This window comes from Mustela nigripes, chromosome 3 (assembly GCF_022355385.1).
Source record: "Mustela nigripes isolate SB6536 chromosome 3, MUSNIG.SB6536, whole genome shotgun sequence".
NCBI lineage: Eukaryota > Metazoa > Chordata > Mammalia > Carnivora > Mustelidae > Mustela > Mustela nigripes.
The window spans coordinates 127909713-127927112 of NC_081559.1; the positions used below are offsets into that span (position 1 = coordinate 127909713).

The window sequence follows — 17400 nt, forward strand, 5'->3', positions numbered from 1 at the left end:
CTCAACTGAGAGCTATTTTCTAGGAATAAGTGAGATACTTTATGAACTCATTTAACTCTTTAAGACATCAAGGACATGGGAGAACAGAATCAGGAATTTGGTTGGAATGAACCATGCCTGACGAATCCTTGCAGCTCTGCGCGAGGGGCAGATTTCTGCAGCGTTGGCTTTGGAGCAATGCTTTGCCAATTTTAACATGTATATGAAGCCCCAGGACCTTGTTAAAATGCACCTTCTGATTCCACAGGTCTGGGGTGAGCCTGGGAATCTGCATTCCTAACCAGCTCCCAAGCGGTGCCCGTGCAGCTCCTCTGGGGACCATGCTAAAGATGCTTAAAGGTGGCAAGGCCCCAGACTGTACTATTTTCCTATAGGCCAGTGTAGAGACACATGTCCCTAGACTTGTCCTGAGCTGCCTTCCTTTTTTTTTTTTTTTCTTTTAAAGATTTTACTTCTCAGAGTAAAGGGAACACAGGCAGGGGGAGCAGCAAGCAGAGGGAGAAGCAGGGCAGGGAATCTGATGTGGAACTCGATGCCAGGACCCTGGGATCCTGACCTGAGCCGAAGGCTGATGTTAAACCAACTGAGCCACCCAGACATCCCTGTTCTGAAACTTCTTGACAACAGAGCCTTTCAGGTGTTGAGAATAAAAAAAAACACACAGATTTTTTAAAAAGTAGATTCCTTAAAGAATAGATTTAAAGTAGATAAAAATAGAGGATTATTCCCATGTTACAGATAACGTGGCTGAAGTACACAGAGGTTAAATGACTTAGCCCAGGTGACAGAGCCTGTAGGTGGCAAAATGTCATAAATTTCGTTCTCTTCTTTCCAAGTCAAATGCTCTGTCTCCTTTATCAGAACTTTTCTCCCTCTATTTGTGTGTTCATCCCTCCATTCATTCCACAAGGGTTTCTAAAGCAACTTTGTGGGGGTGGGGGGTGTGTGCCTTCTCAAACTCCTGCAGCTGTCCCGGCTGTCTGTGCCCATTCCCACCAGCTCCAGTCTTCCCTTTGAAAAGCAACTTCCGCCATCACGCTCGCCATGTACTGTGTCATCCTCAGTCCCCACTGTGAGTGGGGAACATGCAGACATTCAGGAAGAAAATTGATATTCAAACTCCTGGAGTAATATCAAAAAAGACCCTTTAACATATTGTCATTGGACGCAAAAAAAAAAAAATAGACTTTGGAAAGGTAGTTTTTATCGAGAACTCTAGCTGTCTTCTTCAAACTCAGATAGCATGAGTCATCCTCATTGTCTTGGTTCTTGACAGCTTTTGGTATTTCTCGACCTGCTTCAGAACATTATATGCCAGTTCTACCAAAGGAGCTCCTCTGAGGGGGTGCATCACCAATTTCAGAGGGAGGAGAGTAATTAGGAACAATTAGGGATGCTCTGAAACTGACTAGTGGCTCTTTGTGTGGGTCTAATTCTAAGGAATGATGACTCCATTCAAAGCAGGTGGTGCGGACACCTGCAGCCATTTGCAGCGATGCTATTTTAAGTTATGATGGGGAGTCGGGGAAAAAACCTCTCCAGAAATATCTGTGTGTGAAAAATGTATGATTTGAATGCTCCTGGGACCATCTCAGAACAGCTGAGTCCATGTCTAAGTACTTATCACAGTGTATTCTATTCCTCAAACCTTGGGAAACCCCCCACCCCCAACACGTGCAGAATCTGGAATGATCGCAGGGAGAGCTGACTGGCTCAGATGGGGAAGGGGTCCTAAGATGACTCTAGACTCACCCTGACACCTGGGGTTCTCATGAAGCATTTGGGGTCAACAACGCTAGGGACGACCTTGAATATCCTCACCCTTCTGGTGTCCTCGGGTGACTCTGCTAAATAGGAATATTTTAGTAAATTGCTCGGTGAGGTTAAAATTCCTTTATAATGTAAATAATCTGCTCCATCTCTCTCTGTTCTCAGTTTTTCTTTGGTTTCCTCTGTGGGCAGACACGGGCTATCAGGCTATCTCAGACAAGCAGGGTGTTACTTGTTCACGCCAGAAGACCATACTCAGGAACGTGTCTGTAAAATGATAAAGCCTTCCAATTGAAATTGTTTCTCCTTGAAAGACCTGCAAGCACTTTATTATATTTTTTTACCTCTCATAGCCCTGGGGAGAATATGGTAATGTTCTCTCCATTTTACAGCCAAGAAACTGGGAGTTACTATGACAGGAATGTATAGCTTCATAAAGGGTGATAAACTCCTTTGTAAATAAATTAAGCAGAATGTCCATTTGCACCTGCCAGTTTCCACCTCGGCCTTTCTGGGCGCCATTCCCCCATCCCTGCCGGTCCCCACATCCGGGTGCCCGGACTGGCCCGTCTTCTGGCAGCTGAGCTCTGTTCTTGGTCACGCCCAAGCTGCTCCCTTTCTTCAGCCTCTACCTCTTCTATTGACCCCACTGCACTCTTGTCTAGGCCTTCCCAGCTATTTGCGTGAATGCTGTACATTTAGAAGAAAGAATATTGAAGTGTTATTAAATATCCTGCTGGTTATTAGAGATAGAGATACAATCACATTAGCTGTGGTTCTTACAACACATTTTTTTCCTGAATGAAGTTCTGCTATTTCCTTTGCTGATTTCATTCGCTTGCCTAAAATCAAGTTTTTATACAAACAGACAATTGTGCTAACTTTTGGATTCGTCAATAACAACAGGAGAGAGGCTTCTCTGAGAACTTGACTATTACCAGTTCCTGATATATATATATATATATATATATATATAATGTCCTTTTGTTTCTTACTAAATTTTAGATAATTTTTGCACAGGAGAGCATAGTGTTCAAGAACGTAGACTGTTGACTTACATTTGGGTTCAGATTCCAGTTCCACAGCTAACTAGGACGATCTGGAGCAAGTAAATCAGCTTCTCAGAGGCTTGATTGCTTGATCTGCAAAATGGAATGAACCATACCCACCTCTGAAGATCCTCGTGAGTTTTAAACAAAGATAATGCGGGCTCAGTGCTACTTAGTGCACAGTTTGGCAAGCAGTAGTGTTCAAAGAACGGTTGTGGTAGCTGTTGATGGTGATGATGGTGGGGGTGACAATAATTATAACCAGCCGTGGAGATGGGGCAGTCTCCTGGAGGAGATAATTCTAAAAATAGACAAATCAAGTATGTGTTGAAATTTCTTTCAAAACACTTTCAAACAGACTTGAGACGGTGGCGAACAAGCACCGAGGGGAATTTTGGGGCATCCTGGAAAACCCTTAGTGGTTACAGGTCCTGTGGCATCTACCCTCTGCAGCACGAATCTACGATCCATGCACACATGTGTAGCAATAAGATATTTTACTGTCTTTATTTTAAAGATTTTATTTATTTATTTATTTATTTGAGAGACAGAGAGAAACCACGAGCAAGGGGGTGGTGTAGAGGAAGAAGCAGAATCTCTGCTGAGCTAGGGGCCTGAGGCGGAACTCAATCCCAGAACCCTGGGATCATGACCTAAGCAGAAGGCAGAAGCTCAAACAACTGAGCCACCCAAGGGCCTGCAGTGTGATAGTTTAAACAAACTAAAACACTTGAACATTGACACAGGAAAATAGCTGCTAAGTGGCCTCTGGCAACTTTGAATTCAACATTTAGAAACTTATAGAAGCAAAAAAGATTTTCAAAAGATAAATTGTTTTGACCCCTGATATCTAAATACGTTGGGCACATACTAACTTCAGGAAAGGCATTCCAAGTCCTGTGATTCCCTGGCATTTTTAGTATTTTTATGCTTTTCTAGAAGGAGGCAAAAACAAAGATAGAGAGGGACTTAGGCAATGTGAGCTTAATGTCTAAACTGGAGAAATGTGAAAAAATGATTTTCAAGATTTAATGATTTTTAAGAACAAATGGTGGGCTCCAGTCTGGTAGAGTTCATGGAATCTTGGAGGCTAAATATATTACCTCATCCAAGATTGTCATTTTACAGGTGAAGAACGTGGGGCCAGAGAAGCTGAGTGAGGTACTCCACAGAGCCCACCTCAAGTTAGTGACATGCTGACAAGAAGAAGCACTTAATCCCGAGCCTAGTAATCTTTCATCAGCTCAGTTCTCCTGGCCCCCTTATAAAGAACAGCAAAAAATATTGGCAGTCATAACGTAAAGTCAATATTAATTTTGCTACCTGGGCAGGAAGAACCTCTTTCTTTTTCTTTAGGTAGTAAAAATTCCTTCCTAAAGTTTTTTCATTTTATTTGTTCATTTAGAGATATAATAAAGTTACATGTGAACCTTCATCTAAATGACAGCAAATTAATGGAGTCTAAACTAAGGAAATTTCTTTCTAGTTCAAGCAACAACAGTGATACTCAGAAAATGGCTCTCAAGTCCCACAGGACTTTGTGTCAGTGGGAGGTCAAATGGGTTAAAGCGTGGAATGAGCTTAGAGCAGGGATGTTGGCGATGACAGATAATAATGTTGCTGAGGCCCTTGGAAATGACTATGCATTTCTGAATGAGGATTAGTATATTACTCTGGGTTCAGCCACAAGCATGATGGAGTAAACAAGGGTCTAGACCAAGGTTGCCCAATAGAATTGCAATGCGAGCCACACACGTAAAGCTGTTTGAGTTGTCTTGTAGTCAAATTACAAAAAAAAGAAAAAAAAACAGGCGATATTAATTTTAATAATGTTTCATTTAACCCAACATATACAAAAATTATGATTTCAATATACAATTTTAAAATGTATTAATGAGACACTTTACAATTTATTTTTTTATATTATCTTCAAAATCCAGTGTATTCAATACCTTTACAGACCATCTCAATTCAGACCAGCCCCATCTCAAGTCCTCCATAATTGTGTGTGCTTAGGGCTCCGTGTGGGACCGTGTTGCTCTAATCCTATTCACTTGCCAGCCTAATTTCACAAAAGCAACTGCTTTCGTCCTTTCTGAAGGTGCATGTGGTTTTTCTTGGCTCTTTCTTCCTTGTTATAAGATTAGTCGGCAGTGCCCAAGCTCATCACAGTTAAGTAGAAATACATTATACATTTAAATTTGAGTTATGGTACATATACGCAAGAGCTAAGCTGAATATTTAGCGCTCTCTAAAAACAGTTCGCTTCAAAAGTAATAGAATATTTTTCTTGAGTCGGTTTCTTTATATTTGCAGTTAAGTAAATGTGGCGAATGGTATTGTCCTTGTCGAGGAAGGTTTGTTTATTTCTTCACTTTGATAAGGTAAAACTTTACTGCTTTCTGTGAGAAGTATTTAGGTGAATCTTTTAAAAACATGATTTATGATTCATGATTTATTTGGTTCAGTAAACATTAATTGTTCCCAGTGAGCATGATCAGGTTGTTGCAACAATGATTTTGATTATGGAAAGTTTGTTAGGGAACAGAGCATATGTCTTACAGATATTCCTTGAACTGCTTATCAAGGCCATTAGCAAAGGTGTTATGGTAGAAAGAAGCTGCATATTGCTTTACGCAGTTGGAAGCAACTGAAATTATGTTGCACTGAAAGCTACATAAATAATTGCCAATCAGGGGCGCCTGGGTGGCTCAGTGGGTTAAAGCCTCTGCCTTCAGCTCAGGTCATGATCCCAGGGTCCCAGGATTGAGCCCACATCCGGCTCTGTTGCTCAGCGGGAAGCCTGCCTCCTCCTTTCTCTCTCTCTGCCTGCCTCTCTGCCTAATTGTGATCTCCGCCTGCCAAATAAATAAATAAAATCCTTAAAAAAAATTGTTAATCAGATGGAAGAGTTTGTGTTACTTCTAAAAACATAGAGTAAGGTCATAAGGCTAACATTACGAGGAATAGCCTCATCACTTATTTTGAATTTTTTTAAATTTTTTAATTTATTTTCAGCATAACAGTATTCATTATTTTTGCATCATACCCAATGCTCCAAAATGTTGGTCTTTATCAATTTTGAAATGTTACTTCTTCATTTAGTGTTAGGTTACATGATGCACCAGTACACATCTTTCTCTCTTGTAAATTTCACAAAGAAGCTACGGAAACTTTGAGTTGAATTCATGCTTTGTGGCTCAATTTATAAAAGAACTCAATGTTTCTGGACCTTAATTTTCTTATCTGCAAAAGGGGTAGACTAATAAAAACTAAAAGTGAGTGAATACGTTTAGCTGAACACTTTACATGTCCCTACCCATCTAATTCTCTATTCCCACTGGGCATGGTATCATGTCTCCATCTTACACAGGAGAGGGTGGCGTCTGCCCAGGAGCACAAAGACAGGGATGGAGCCATCATTCAAGCCCAGGCTGGAGCTCGCCAGGGGAATTTCTTTGATACTTGAAATCACAGGGAGAAAAAGAGGCTTGGTAGAATTACTTAGAAGACCGGATATGAGGAAGTTTAGAGGCAAAGTGGGGGACTTGTGGGGTAGGAAAGGAAAAAATGAAACAAGATGGGATTGGGAGGGAGACAAACCATAAGAGACTCTTAATCTCACAAAACAAACTGAGGGTTTCCTGGGGGAGAGGGGTAGCGAGAGGGTGGTTGGGTTATGGACATTGGGGAAGATATGTACTATGGTGAGTGCTGTGAAGTGTGTAAACCTGGCGATTCATAGACCTGTACCCCTGGGGCTAATAATACATTGTATGATAATAAAAAATTAAAAGTTAAAAAAAAGAATTACTTAGAAAAATTATTTAAAGATACATTTTTAGGAAAATACTCTTTCTGCTTAGAATTCGTTAGATAAGCTCACTAGGATGTTAGGCAATTCTGTGCTAGTCTAAAAACCAAGACCATCCTTGATTTTAAGAAGTAAAACCAGGACTGTGGAGTCCTTCCTGGTGAAGTGATGTGGTTGGTCTCTGGAAAACAAGTGGTCAGGACCTGAGTTAAAGGAGGGATTGACTTAATTGCCTCCAAGTCTCCTTACCTCTCGGGCCTCCTGTGACTCTTGACGCAGGTTGAAGGGCAGAGCTGCTGTGCCCTTATCCAGGGTCCACATAGCAAATGCCAGGCAATGGCAGTTCATTAGTAAGAAGACTATGTGGTGATGGCTGTGGAGACAAAGCAGCGCAACAAAGTCTTAGAAGTCTCAATGCAACATGAGTCTTTGCAGAATGGACTACCTCACGGTGAATGTTTCCCATCTTCATCTTGTTCTTTCTGGAATTTACTTGGCTTCAGAAGCTGTAAAATTCCACCATGGCTAGAGACCTTTGATGATATGGAGTGGGGAGAGTTGCAAACATTGGAGGAGTGAAGAAGGTAGAGGGTAGAAGGGCGAGGGAATGGGAGAGAGGGTGGGGGGAGGGAACGAATGTGACGGCAGGAAAACAAAACTCAGCGATGGAGGCTAGAATGAAGGCTTTGTCAGGGTAGTCTGATACACCACTGAGATAATCAGGGCTAAAATGGCTCAGATTCCCCCTCATGGTCCCCCGCCCCCACCCCGTCCGCCCTTGGGGTCAAGCTTGTTTTCAGTGTTGCAAAGAGGACCACAGAGAGAAGTCCAAAACGTTTATGTCAGTGGAAGTGTTCAGCATCTTGGGAAAGTGTTCAGCTTCTTGGCAAAGCCACTGAATGGAGAGATTACCTCCAAGTGTGACCTGGGCAGGGGAGTAGCAAGGCGAGCGGCTAGTCGCGGGGTTAAAGCGCTAAACACACCATTTCTGAGCCCTCTGTGTACAAGTGGTGGAGACATTTTTATCAGTGAGTCGGTGATCAGTCTTCTCAGAGTGCTTTGACTCTGCTAAATGTCCAGAGGGCAACATTTAAGAAGGGTGTTTCTCTGGGTTTCGTTTATTTATACCAGCTTTTTAAAAAAAGCAACATTTGCTTTCTGTTTTCCGAATTTCGGCTCTCTCACAGTGTAGAGTGCTTCTTATATCAAATGTCTGTTGTGTGTCCAGGTAAATGGAATACATCCTGCCAAAAGTAAAAAAGGCTCTGGTCATCTATTCAATCAGGGGAAACACAGATAAGAAAGAAAATGTTTCATTCGGTCCCTCACGCTCAGCGTCTCCGTATTGTTCAATTGTTACCCCTCGCTCCCCCAAGACACACAGTGTATTGACCGAGATAAGAAAGCCTCCATTCTTGTGTGCCTGCTGTCAGTACAGCTATTGAAAGAAATCACATCGATCTAAATTTGACTCCAAGTGGAAGGGAAGAGGGTCATCTGAACCGGGACCGTGAATGATGTCACTGCGCCAATGATAGATTTTTCCTTCCTTCCTGTCCTGCTAGAGCTAGTGCCTCACCTCCAAACACTCTCTCCTCTGGGTGCCTATCAGAGTAACCCCACATCTGTCTGTTCCTCTCACACTGGGTAACTGAAACAATATTTCCACAAGAGAAATACAGTTCCTGAATATTTGCTCACAGTCCCTGGCATATATGAGGAGACATTCTCAAACATTTCTTGCTATAAGTGAGTAAAAATAAATGATTTTTGTTTGAAAATTCAGTATTTGACAATTTGTAGATTTTTTTTCCCCCCATAGGTACTCCCCAAATAGGGGTGGGGAAAGTTTGGAAACAAATCCAATACTTGTTAAAGTCACAGACAATGATTTGGATGGATAACAATTTTCAAGAACCCCCCCTCCCAAAAACCCCCCTAAAACCAGAAACAAAAAACCCAGAGATAGAATGGAGATCTGAGCCAAATTTAAAAATAAGAAATTGAATCTTCAACCACACACCTTCAGGATGGAAAAGAAACGGTTTATCAGCAGCATATGCAAATATAACTAAATTTTCCTCAGCTATGTTGTTTGAGTGCCAGAAAGGCTAATGCGATTCTAGGCGCATTTTCTATGCTTCCACAGAAACATACAGCGAGGGGAAAAAAAGGGAAGCAATAACTTCCCTCCGTTTTGAGGTGACACCCTGTGGGCAACGAGTTGATAAAGAGATGCAGGAGAGCTTCCCAGGGGTAATTTTAGAAATCTTGGCAAATCTAACAAGAGGAATCGGTTAGCCTCGGTGATGGCCTGGAGAGGGCTGAGGGTGTCATGCAACCAATGGGAGTTTGCAACTTGGTGAGTGGCCAGTAGAAACTGCACCCAGGTGAGTGGTCACACAAAGGAAATTTGACCTGCAACAAATAAGGAGATCCCAAGGGAATAACTTCCAAAGGCATGACTCCCCAAGAAGGGCAGATAGGCTTCTTTTAGGTGGGATTGGGGTGAATATTTAAAAGGCAGATCCTTGTCACCCTATGTAGAGGTGGGCATAAGGTTGAACACGCCTATCCGTAATTTGTATGTTTTGTAAATGAGGCTCGGGATCACGAGAGGAAGGTAGCTGTCGGTAGTTCTGGACGTCACTCCATGGCCCTTCTGTGCAGACGTGAGGAGGGCGTTTGGCTCAAGCTGGTGTGGGTGGTCTGGGCAGGCTGGAGGTCTTGTTAGGGCAGTGGCTGTCACTGGAGGAGGGGGGGGTTCTGGTTTTATGTGCCTGAGTCAAGAGGAGAACTGGAAAGAAGAGCTTAAGGAAAAATGCGGGACAAAAGTCAGTGCGTATAAGCAGGTGCACAGTGAAAGGGCAGGTCTTGGGGTCTAGCTGGTGACAAGAGCACTAGATAAACACTTAAAGCCTGATTATGTGGGCCAGGTGGGTTACACGACACTGATGGCTGCAGCAGACAGAGCCAGAAATAGTATGTAGAAGCTGCAAAAAGATGAGTTTGAGTTCAGGGAAAGCAAGATCTTTCTTCCAATTATTTTTTTTCAAGATTTTATTTACTTATTTGACAGACAGAGATCACAAGTAGGCAGGAAGGCAGGCAGAGAGAGAGAGAGAGGAGGAAGCAGGCTCCCCGCTGAGCAGAGAGCCCAATGTGGTGCTCGATCCCAGGACCCTGGGATCATGACCTGAGCTGAAGGCAGAGGCTTTAACCCCAAAAGGAAGAACTTTCCAGTAGAGTTGCCCTTCTAGGGGCATGGAGGAGTGAGGTTCTCAAGTTGGAAGAAGTTCAAGAAGAGGCTGCATGACCCCTTACTGGGTCAGTCTCGATGGATCACTGAGGGGTCTTGTCTAGCTGTGGCTGTGATTCCCTGGCCCTGTGTTAAAATAGAGCCAACTGGCATGAAAGAAGGGATGTGCAGTGTAAGATCTCTGAAGTGGGACAGCCATCAGTATCTTCCACTCTCCCGGGGGCCCAAGGACAAAGCCGGCAACTGTCAAGTGCCAGAAGGAGGTGGCTGAGGAGGCAGCTGTGTCCCTCTGGTATTCTTCAGACTTGTTTTAATGCATTCTGAGTTTTCAGATTTTCTTTTTTTAAAGATCTTATTTATTTCTTTGAGAGTGAAAAAGCACTGAGGGAGAGGGAGAAGCAAACTTCCCACTAAGCAGAGAGCCTGACTCGGGATTCGATCCCAGGACCCTGAGATCAGGACCTGAGCCAAAGGCAGCCACTTATTCGACTGAGCCACCCAAGCGTCCCGGGCTTTTGGCTTTTCTGTTCCTGATATAAATCTATCACTCTACACCACAGTCCACACACACACACACACACACACACACACACACACCCAAGCCCTTCGCTAAAGCAGGGGGAAATGCATAGGAAACGTGTAAAAGAACTGAGCTAGACTCCAAGCTGGGGCTTCCTCTGCCCTGTCCCAGGAGTAAATGAATCTATTTCATTTTATGTTTTAAAAAAGATTTATGTGTTTATTTGAGAGCAGGAGAGGGGGGGAGCAGAGGGAGAAGAGAGAATCTTCAGAGACTCTGAGCCTAGTACAGAGTTCACCATGGGGCGTGATCTCACGACCTGAGAGTCAGCAGCTTCTGAGCGACTGAGCCAGCTAGGTGCGCCTACATTTCACTTTCAGAGATTAAGCTTGGTACCTAAAGTTGCACTGTTCGGACGGATTGATTTTTCTCATCAAAATCGACTGTTTGGAGACGACTGTATGCATTTGCTGCTTAGTTTCTTTAAATGTTCTGTGGTACATACACAGCCTGAATGGAGATAAGAATCTCAGGCAGAAAGTTATTTTTGCAGTGAGGTGGAAGGAACATTAGATCATTCAGCTGAACCACTCTGCCACGGAGATCATAATAGCACCACTCCTTAGGGTTGTGAAAATGAAGTAAGTTAATACATGTGAAGAACTTACATCGATATCAGGTGCATACAAAACAAGTATTAGTGTTTTTATATACTGTTTTGGGAGTTCTTTCGACCACCTCCAGGATTAGTAATTTGCCAGAAGGACTCATGGGCCCCAACAAAGCTGTTACGCTCAGTTATAGTTTGTTACAGTGAAAGAATACCGATTAAAGTCGGCAAAGGAGAAAGGTGCACTGGGTGGAGGGCAGGTGCTCTGGACCCCTCGCACGCATGCTGCCCAGTTGTCCTGACAGAGCTTAATTCTCCTGGCAATGTGTGACAACACACACCAGGTGTGGCCAACCAGGGAAATTCACCCATGCCTTGGTGTCCAGGATTTTTGTGGGTGGGGAGGAGCCCGTCACCCAGACATGCCGTCCTCAGCTCCTCCTTCCTCACCCGCCACCATGAGAGGTCAAACTGACAGGGTGTGTCCCCATACCCAGATGTACAAAAAAGGCATTCACAGTTAGTCACGTTGTTGGCATGAACTAAGGCATGGCCCAAAGTCTCAGACACACAAAGACACTTCTCTCAGGTGGGATACTCCAAGGGTTGGAACAGCCGGTCAAGGGACATTTGGAATGGGGAGGCTTTGGGTGACTCAGGCTCCTGAGTGAACATGTTACTGCACATTATCAAATTCAACCATCTTCTTAAGGCTTGAAATACTTTTTTTTTTTTTTTAAAGTATGTGACCATTTATTGAGTGTTCATCACATGTATATCTCTTATAATCTTCTCTCTATGAGCTGGAAAATAATTTCAGTTTCAATCCACGTTGTAGACCCAAAAAAGAAGCTGTTATTATCCAGTATGAGAGGACTGTATCAGAAACTAAAGATCACTACTATCATTGCAATAATGGTGATGCTCCATGCATTCTTAACTAAAATTCCATGTCAAAGGCTTTGTGAGCATTACTAGTTTCAGTCCTTATCAACAATTGTGGAAGGGAGGTAATAGTTGTGATTTGCTGGTGAGAGAGTAAAGGTGCAGAGAATTTTAAAAACCCGCCCAAGGGCTCTTCAGTCAGTAAAGGGCAGAGTCTGCATTTACCGACCAGATTCCATGCCTCATAGTCTTAACATCACACACGATAGTTTGCTATGACATTGAAAAACAAGGGCTCTAAAAAGTATTAGGAAACATTAAAAAACTTCCAACAAGATTTATTTGATTTGATGCATCTCAAGATCCCCAGAATGTTTAGACACCGGCGGGGGGTGGGGGGATGGGGCAGAGTTGTGGCGAGAACACGTGTTGCTTTTACCGACAGAGATCTCGGCCAAGAAAATTCTCAGATGCCTCTCCCCATAAAAGGCAAAAAAAAAAAAAAAAAAAAAAAGCAAGAAAAAGAGAGATACCAAAAGGAGGAAAATTATATAGTTATTTTGAGTGTTTTGATTCTTAAGGGGAGCATAAAATCTGAATGTTGTCCAAGATTCCAACATTGTTGCCACCGTGAATTGTCTGTAATTGAATTTTCTCCTTCCCATTTATTAGATCTCAGTCCGTGGTAGAAGCTGGGACCCTGAAACATGAGGAGAAGGGAGAGAATGACAACACTCAGCCCCTCCTGGCTCTGGACTGAACCCTGAGTCACCCCATGCTCTCGCAGATCGCCAGCCTGCAGTGGATCAGCCACCCAGGAAGCGCGTGTGTGCAACTGACCCACAGGGACACGTGCGTTCCGCTTGACACAAGGCCCTCCACTCCCGCCACCTAGTGATGACTGTCACCAGCCATTGGTCTGAGCAGCCAAAGTTGAACAAAGACTTGAGAGATTTTTTTCTTTTTTTTCTTTTTGGTGAGGGGACTGGAGGTGAAGCAAGGCAGTCATGTCAACACGATTCTCCCTCCCCCGTATTTATGGTATTAAATGAACTGCAAAAAAGAAAACTAAATTTGATGCATACACCACATTAGTGCCAGGATTTTTCTGAGGTACCACAGAGACCCACTCTCAGTTTTGTGACTTAAGATTAAGTGCATTTCCAAGTAGATATATGAGAAGGAAACTGTGCAGACGCAAATGTCAAGCTCAACGTAGTGCAAAGCCCCAAGACAGTAGTATCTCAAGTCATTTCCATTCTTAGTGAATTATTTTCTTTGACCTCATCACCAGCATCGGATTGTTCAGTCCAAGGGCATGTCCTTGTAGGTCTCGTTCTTCACAGAGTTTGCTTATTTTGAGAACCTGCAAGAACAATTTTGATGTCACATCTCTTGTCAGGCCACCAGCTGATTACCATGATCTGGCTTAAAAAAAAGACACGCACAACCTGAAATACGATTATTTCATCTTAATAACGTGACTTTCCACAGGCAACATGAGATTGTGGAGGGAGGGGTGGGGATTCATCGAAAACACATGTCAGTGATTAATGGATTCATTCAAATTACCGCACTTGGGTCACTACAGGCAAGAAAAGTGCTACAAAAGCATTTAATGCCCCCCACTCCCTCCCCACCCTCCCCCAACCAGTTAAAGGTATGGAGACCGGAGCTGGCTGTTGCTGAGAGGGTAGGTACCAATCATGGAGGAAGACCCTTAATGATGGCTAAATATGCAAGTACTGACAATAAGAGAAGATTAGGAATGCGGGATAAAATGCCAAAGATCATTTTATTTCTTTGTCTATTCTCCTTAGAAATGGGAGTCCCCAACTATCCATTCCAAGGAAATTAAATAGAGATAAACAGGTAACACAGGATAGGATATCCTTACTTGTGCCACGTTTCCCAAAACCCGTTTGTGTTTAAGGCATCTCGTATCTTCCCAGCCATCCACATGACATGAGTATTAGTCAGCATGACCAGTTGGTGCTCAGTATCAAATAAAAGATATTTTAGTTGAAAGATATTTTAGTTGGGCAGAAAAATATGATTTTATGTTTTAAGGACTTGAGAGGATTAACTTAAAATTCAAAGCAAAGAGGTGATTCAACTGGCCATAATCAACCTCAGTAGATATTATTATTACTAATCTTAACCATTTATTACATCTCTTTCTCAATGAATCTAGTGTTTTAATTTGTTTTCTACTGGCAGAGGAGATAAGAGATGTAATTTTTGTACTCTACCCTTGAAATAAAATTGAAATAGAATTATAAATATTTCTTGACCAACTGGATCATGGTATACATAAAACCCATTCATTTTGTGTAGACATTTCAAATAACAAAACAGTAACACTGAGATAACTCTACCCATGCAGTGACTGAAACACTTTTCTTATATTCCATATGGAATTCCATAGAGAAGAAAGATAAAGAATTAAAGTGAATTAGAAAATCCATGTTATGACTGGGTTTATAAAACAGTTGTGGGATCCAAGTATTTAAAATGCTACCGGAATCGATTATTGCCAACACTTTGCAACAGTAATAATTTTGGCTTTTCAATTGGCAATATAGAGAATCCTACTGTAGTGACCTGATTTTAAATACCATATTATAATTATTAAGTTAAGAGCTAGTTTTTACTCTATGCCATGACTTCATTAAATGAATGTAAGATGATGATTTAACACTGACAACATATACTTTAAATTTCTTTATGTGTATGCAATATACATCCGAGAACCAAATTCAAGAAGTGACATGAATGTTATTACATGAGCATTGGATTGTATTGTCCTTTGTCAATCATTTTTTCTGTTCAATAAATACTGAAGGACAAAACTCCTTTTGATTTTTCAAGAGCTTGGTTCTTCTTCTGGACTGTGGTCATTAATTTGGAGACTTTCCTCACATGCTTCTTCATCTATTTGAGTGGGACTGTTTTTGGCAAAACAGAAGGGAACAGGACAAATATTTTGCAAACCCTTCTACCTGGAAGCTAATGTCAAGCAAAAAGGGTACATTTCAGTGGTAAAGAACTCTTTTTAAAAGAGATAAATCATCCTCCTTGTCTTTAGATGGAAAGGAAGCACAAGTGTTTTTTCTACCGATGAATGAAATCTGATAACCTGTCATTTCTTCAGCATTTTTGTTCATATTGGCTTAAAATTCAGGTGCACGAGCATCCTTACATTTATATATGTAACATGTCTAGTTTGATTGGAAACATGAAATATTTAATACATTAATGTCCTTCTAAATTAATAATTTGATCATTTTTGGAATAAGTAGGCAAGCCCATTTTTCCAACAGTTGTTTCTATGCTGTGGGTAAGATTAGAGCTAACCTGTGGATAACAACTGCTACTTCTAAGCTCTATTTAAATGGCAGAAGTTTCTCAAGCCAGGGAAAGAGAAGAGTCTTTCGAACTCTTTCAGAGAAGAAGGTGATCCTGAACCCAGGACCAAGATCCTGGCATTCTTGGGCTTCCGCTCTGCCATCCTTCGTATTTTTATAAAACTGTGATGGGAATCCATGTACAGGGATTTACAACAGGCAAAGAGACTCTGGATTCGGGGCCTGTCTCAGATGCCAAAGAGCCCAAGGAGCCAGATGTCCTGGCAGCTGCCTGTCTGCCTCATCCCGAGAGAAAATTTTTACTTTGAGTAATGTTACTTTTTTTTTTCTTCAGTTCTAATTCTTGGCATTAAAAAAATTTACTGGTGACACTTTTGTGACTCAATATAAAATGACTCTGTGTCCTGTTTCAGTGTGAAAAGCTCCTCTTAGAAAGACAGCATCTCCACCATTTGCATGGCTAGGAGAGACATTAAGACAATGGCTCTCAATGAAGATAAGAAAGCAAACAGACCCAGTGGGTGGGAAGCAGTACAGTTCACAGACATCAGCGTAATTACATCTTTCCCCTTTGTATTAGGAAAATAAAATTGCTTCTTTATGAGTGTCTTTTACTAAACAGAATTAAAATAGGGAATTCTGAGTTCAAGAGGGAAGTCACCATTAAGCCAGCTAGAAGTAAAGCATTTACACAGCTTATTATTAAACTCAACAAAAAAGTAGTGGTACATGATGAAAAACATGGCCTAGATACCCTAGAAAAATATAATTGCATAGAAAAATTACAAACTGAAGTGATCCATTCACAGTTTCTACACGAATTCTCATTGTACACTGACAGAGGCCTCTTCAAAGGGGGAAAAATATCTTTGGCTGACAAGGCTGAAGCTCTCACGTCTTCACCGCAAATACGGCATCAGATGATGGGTGCTGTCGTGGGATGAAGGACAGCGAGGGGCTTTCAACGTGAACTGCAGCAAGGCAAAATATTCCATTTAGTGTCTTCTAACCCTAGGAGGAGCCTTAGAATTGGGAGAGCTGCCCATCAAGAGAATGATAGGCCCTCAAACTTGGAACCTCTGTCCCTACACCCAAGAAGAGAGAGCCAGCAGGCAGCCTCTCTCCAGTGTGTCCCAAGCCTGCACGACATGCTAAATCGCAGGAAGGCTGTGTCTCTGCTGGGGTGTCAGCTCTGGGTGCCACACATCCACGATGAAGATCAGTCGGAAAGATGCGGCATCCTGCCACACCTCGTGCTCGAAAGAGTCATCAAAGATGAGCACCTTGCCTTCTTCCCATGTCCTGGAACAGAAAAACACAAATTCAGAGGTCTGAGAGTCAGTCCCTGGATATGTGGAGATGGGCACTTTCACGGTAACCTGTGGGATCTGACCAGGAAATTGGAACACGGAGCCAAGATTGATTCTTCCCTTGGTGATCAGGAAAGAATTTCAGGATCTTTACCATGTATATGGTTTTCAAAGCCCATCCCTAAGAGTGTGCAAAGGGCAGGCCACTCATGATAAGGGCAGACTTATCATTGTCACCTTATCACAGGCCCTGCCATTATTCTTGGTCCAAGCCTAGGTGAGGCTTGTTGAGGCAGGCAAGAGGGCAAAGGTGTGCCAGGGCTGCTCGTGCCCAAGGGGACTTCCTGGTCAGTGACTGCATGCTATCCTCCCTGGCCTTCCAGAGAGTGGTCTAGACCTGTGGGTAGCACCTGGGCTCAGGCTTCTCAGTGCCTTGTATGCTCCCTGGCATGGGGCCATCGCATCTCCAAGGGATTTGCTCAACCCCTTCCATTTGTTGGCCTTCCATTTTATAAAAAAAAGTTCCATTTTATGGAAGGGCAGATTGGGAATGAATTTTGTTTCTATTCTGAATGTCACCTGCAGTGCAAGTGGGTTATCTTTGGAATATTTTAAGTCAAAGCCACGATAAACATCCTTCAGGGCCTCCAGCATTACATCGTAAGATATATGCATAGTAGCTAAGACGTAAATATTGTGCTCGTCTAAATAAAGCAGTCAAGAGAGAAATGTGCAGGGGCAATTACACAGTGCCTTTCTAATCTAAAGAAAGTTTATTGCTGGTGCTACTGTTCTCCTATTGTTAAAATAGACAT

General features: G+C 42.4%; 2 protein-coding genes across 6 annotated transcripts in view; one reads left to right on the top strand and one right to left on the bottom strand.

Moving 5' to 3' along the window:
* Window positions 1-14140, top strand: part of CLVS1 (clavesin 1) — a 179507-nt gene extending 165367 nt beyond the window's left edge. Inside the window, exon 6 of one of the 2 annotated variants that reach the window (XM_059394639.1) lies at window positions 12580-14140. In XM_059394639.1, the coding sequence (XP_059250622.1) occupies window positions 12580-12667 (88 nt within the window). In that variant the 3' untranslated portion in view covers window positions 12668-14140. The remainder of the gene's footprint in view (window positions 1-12579) is intronic. The other variant, XM_059394640.1, reaches the window with a different exon arrangement.
* ASPH (aspartate beta-hydroxylase) overlaps window positions 13684-17400 on the bottom strand; it is a 219281-nt gene continuing 215564 nt past the window's right edge. For all 4 annotated transcript variants that reach the window (XM_059394635.1, XM_059394634.1, XM_059394636.1 and 1 more), the window contains one exon: window positions 13684-16577. In XM_059394635.1, the coding sequence (XP_059250618.1) occupies window positions 16427-16577 (151 nt within the window). In that variant the 3' untranslated portion in view covers window positions 13684-16426. The remainder of the gene's footprint in view (window positions 16578-17400) is intronic.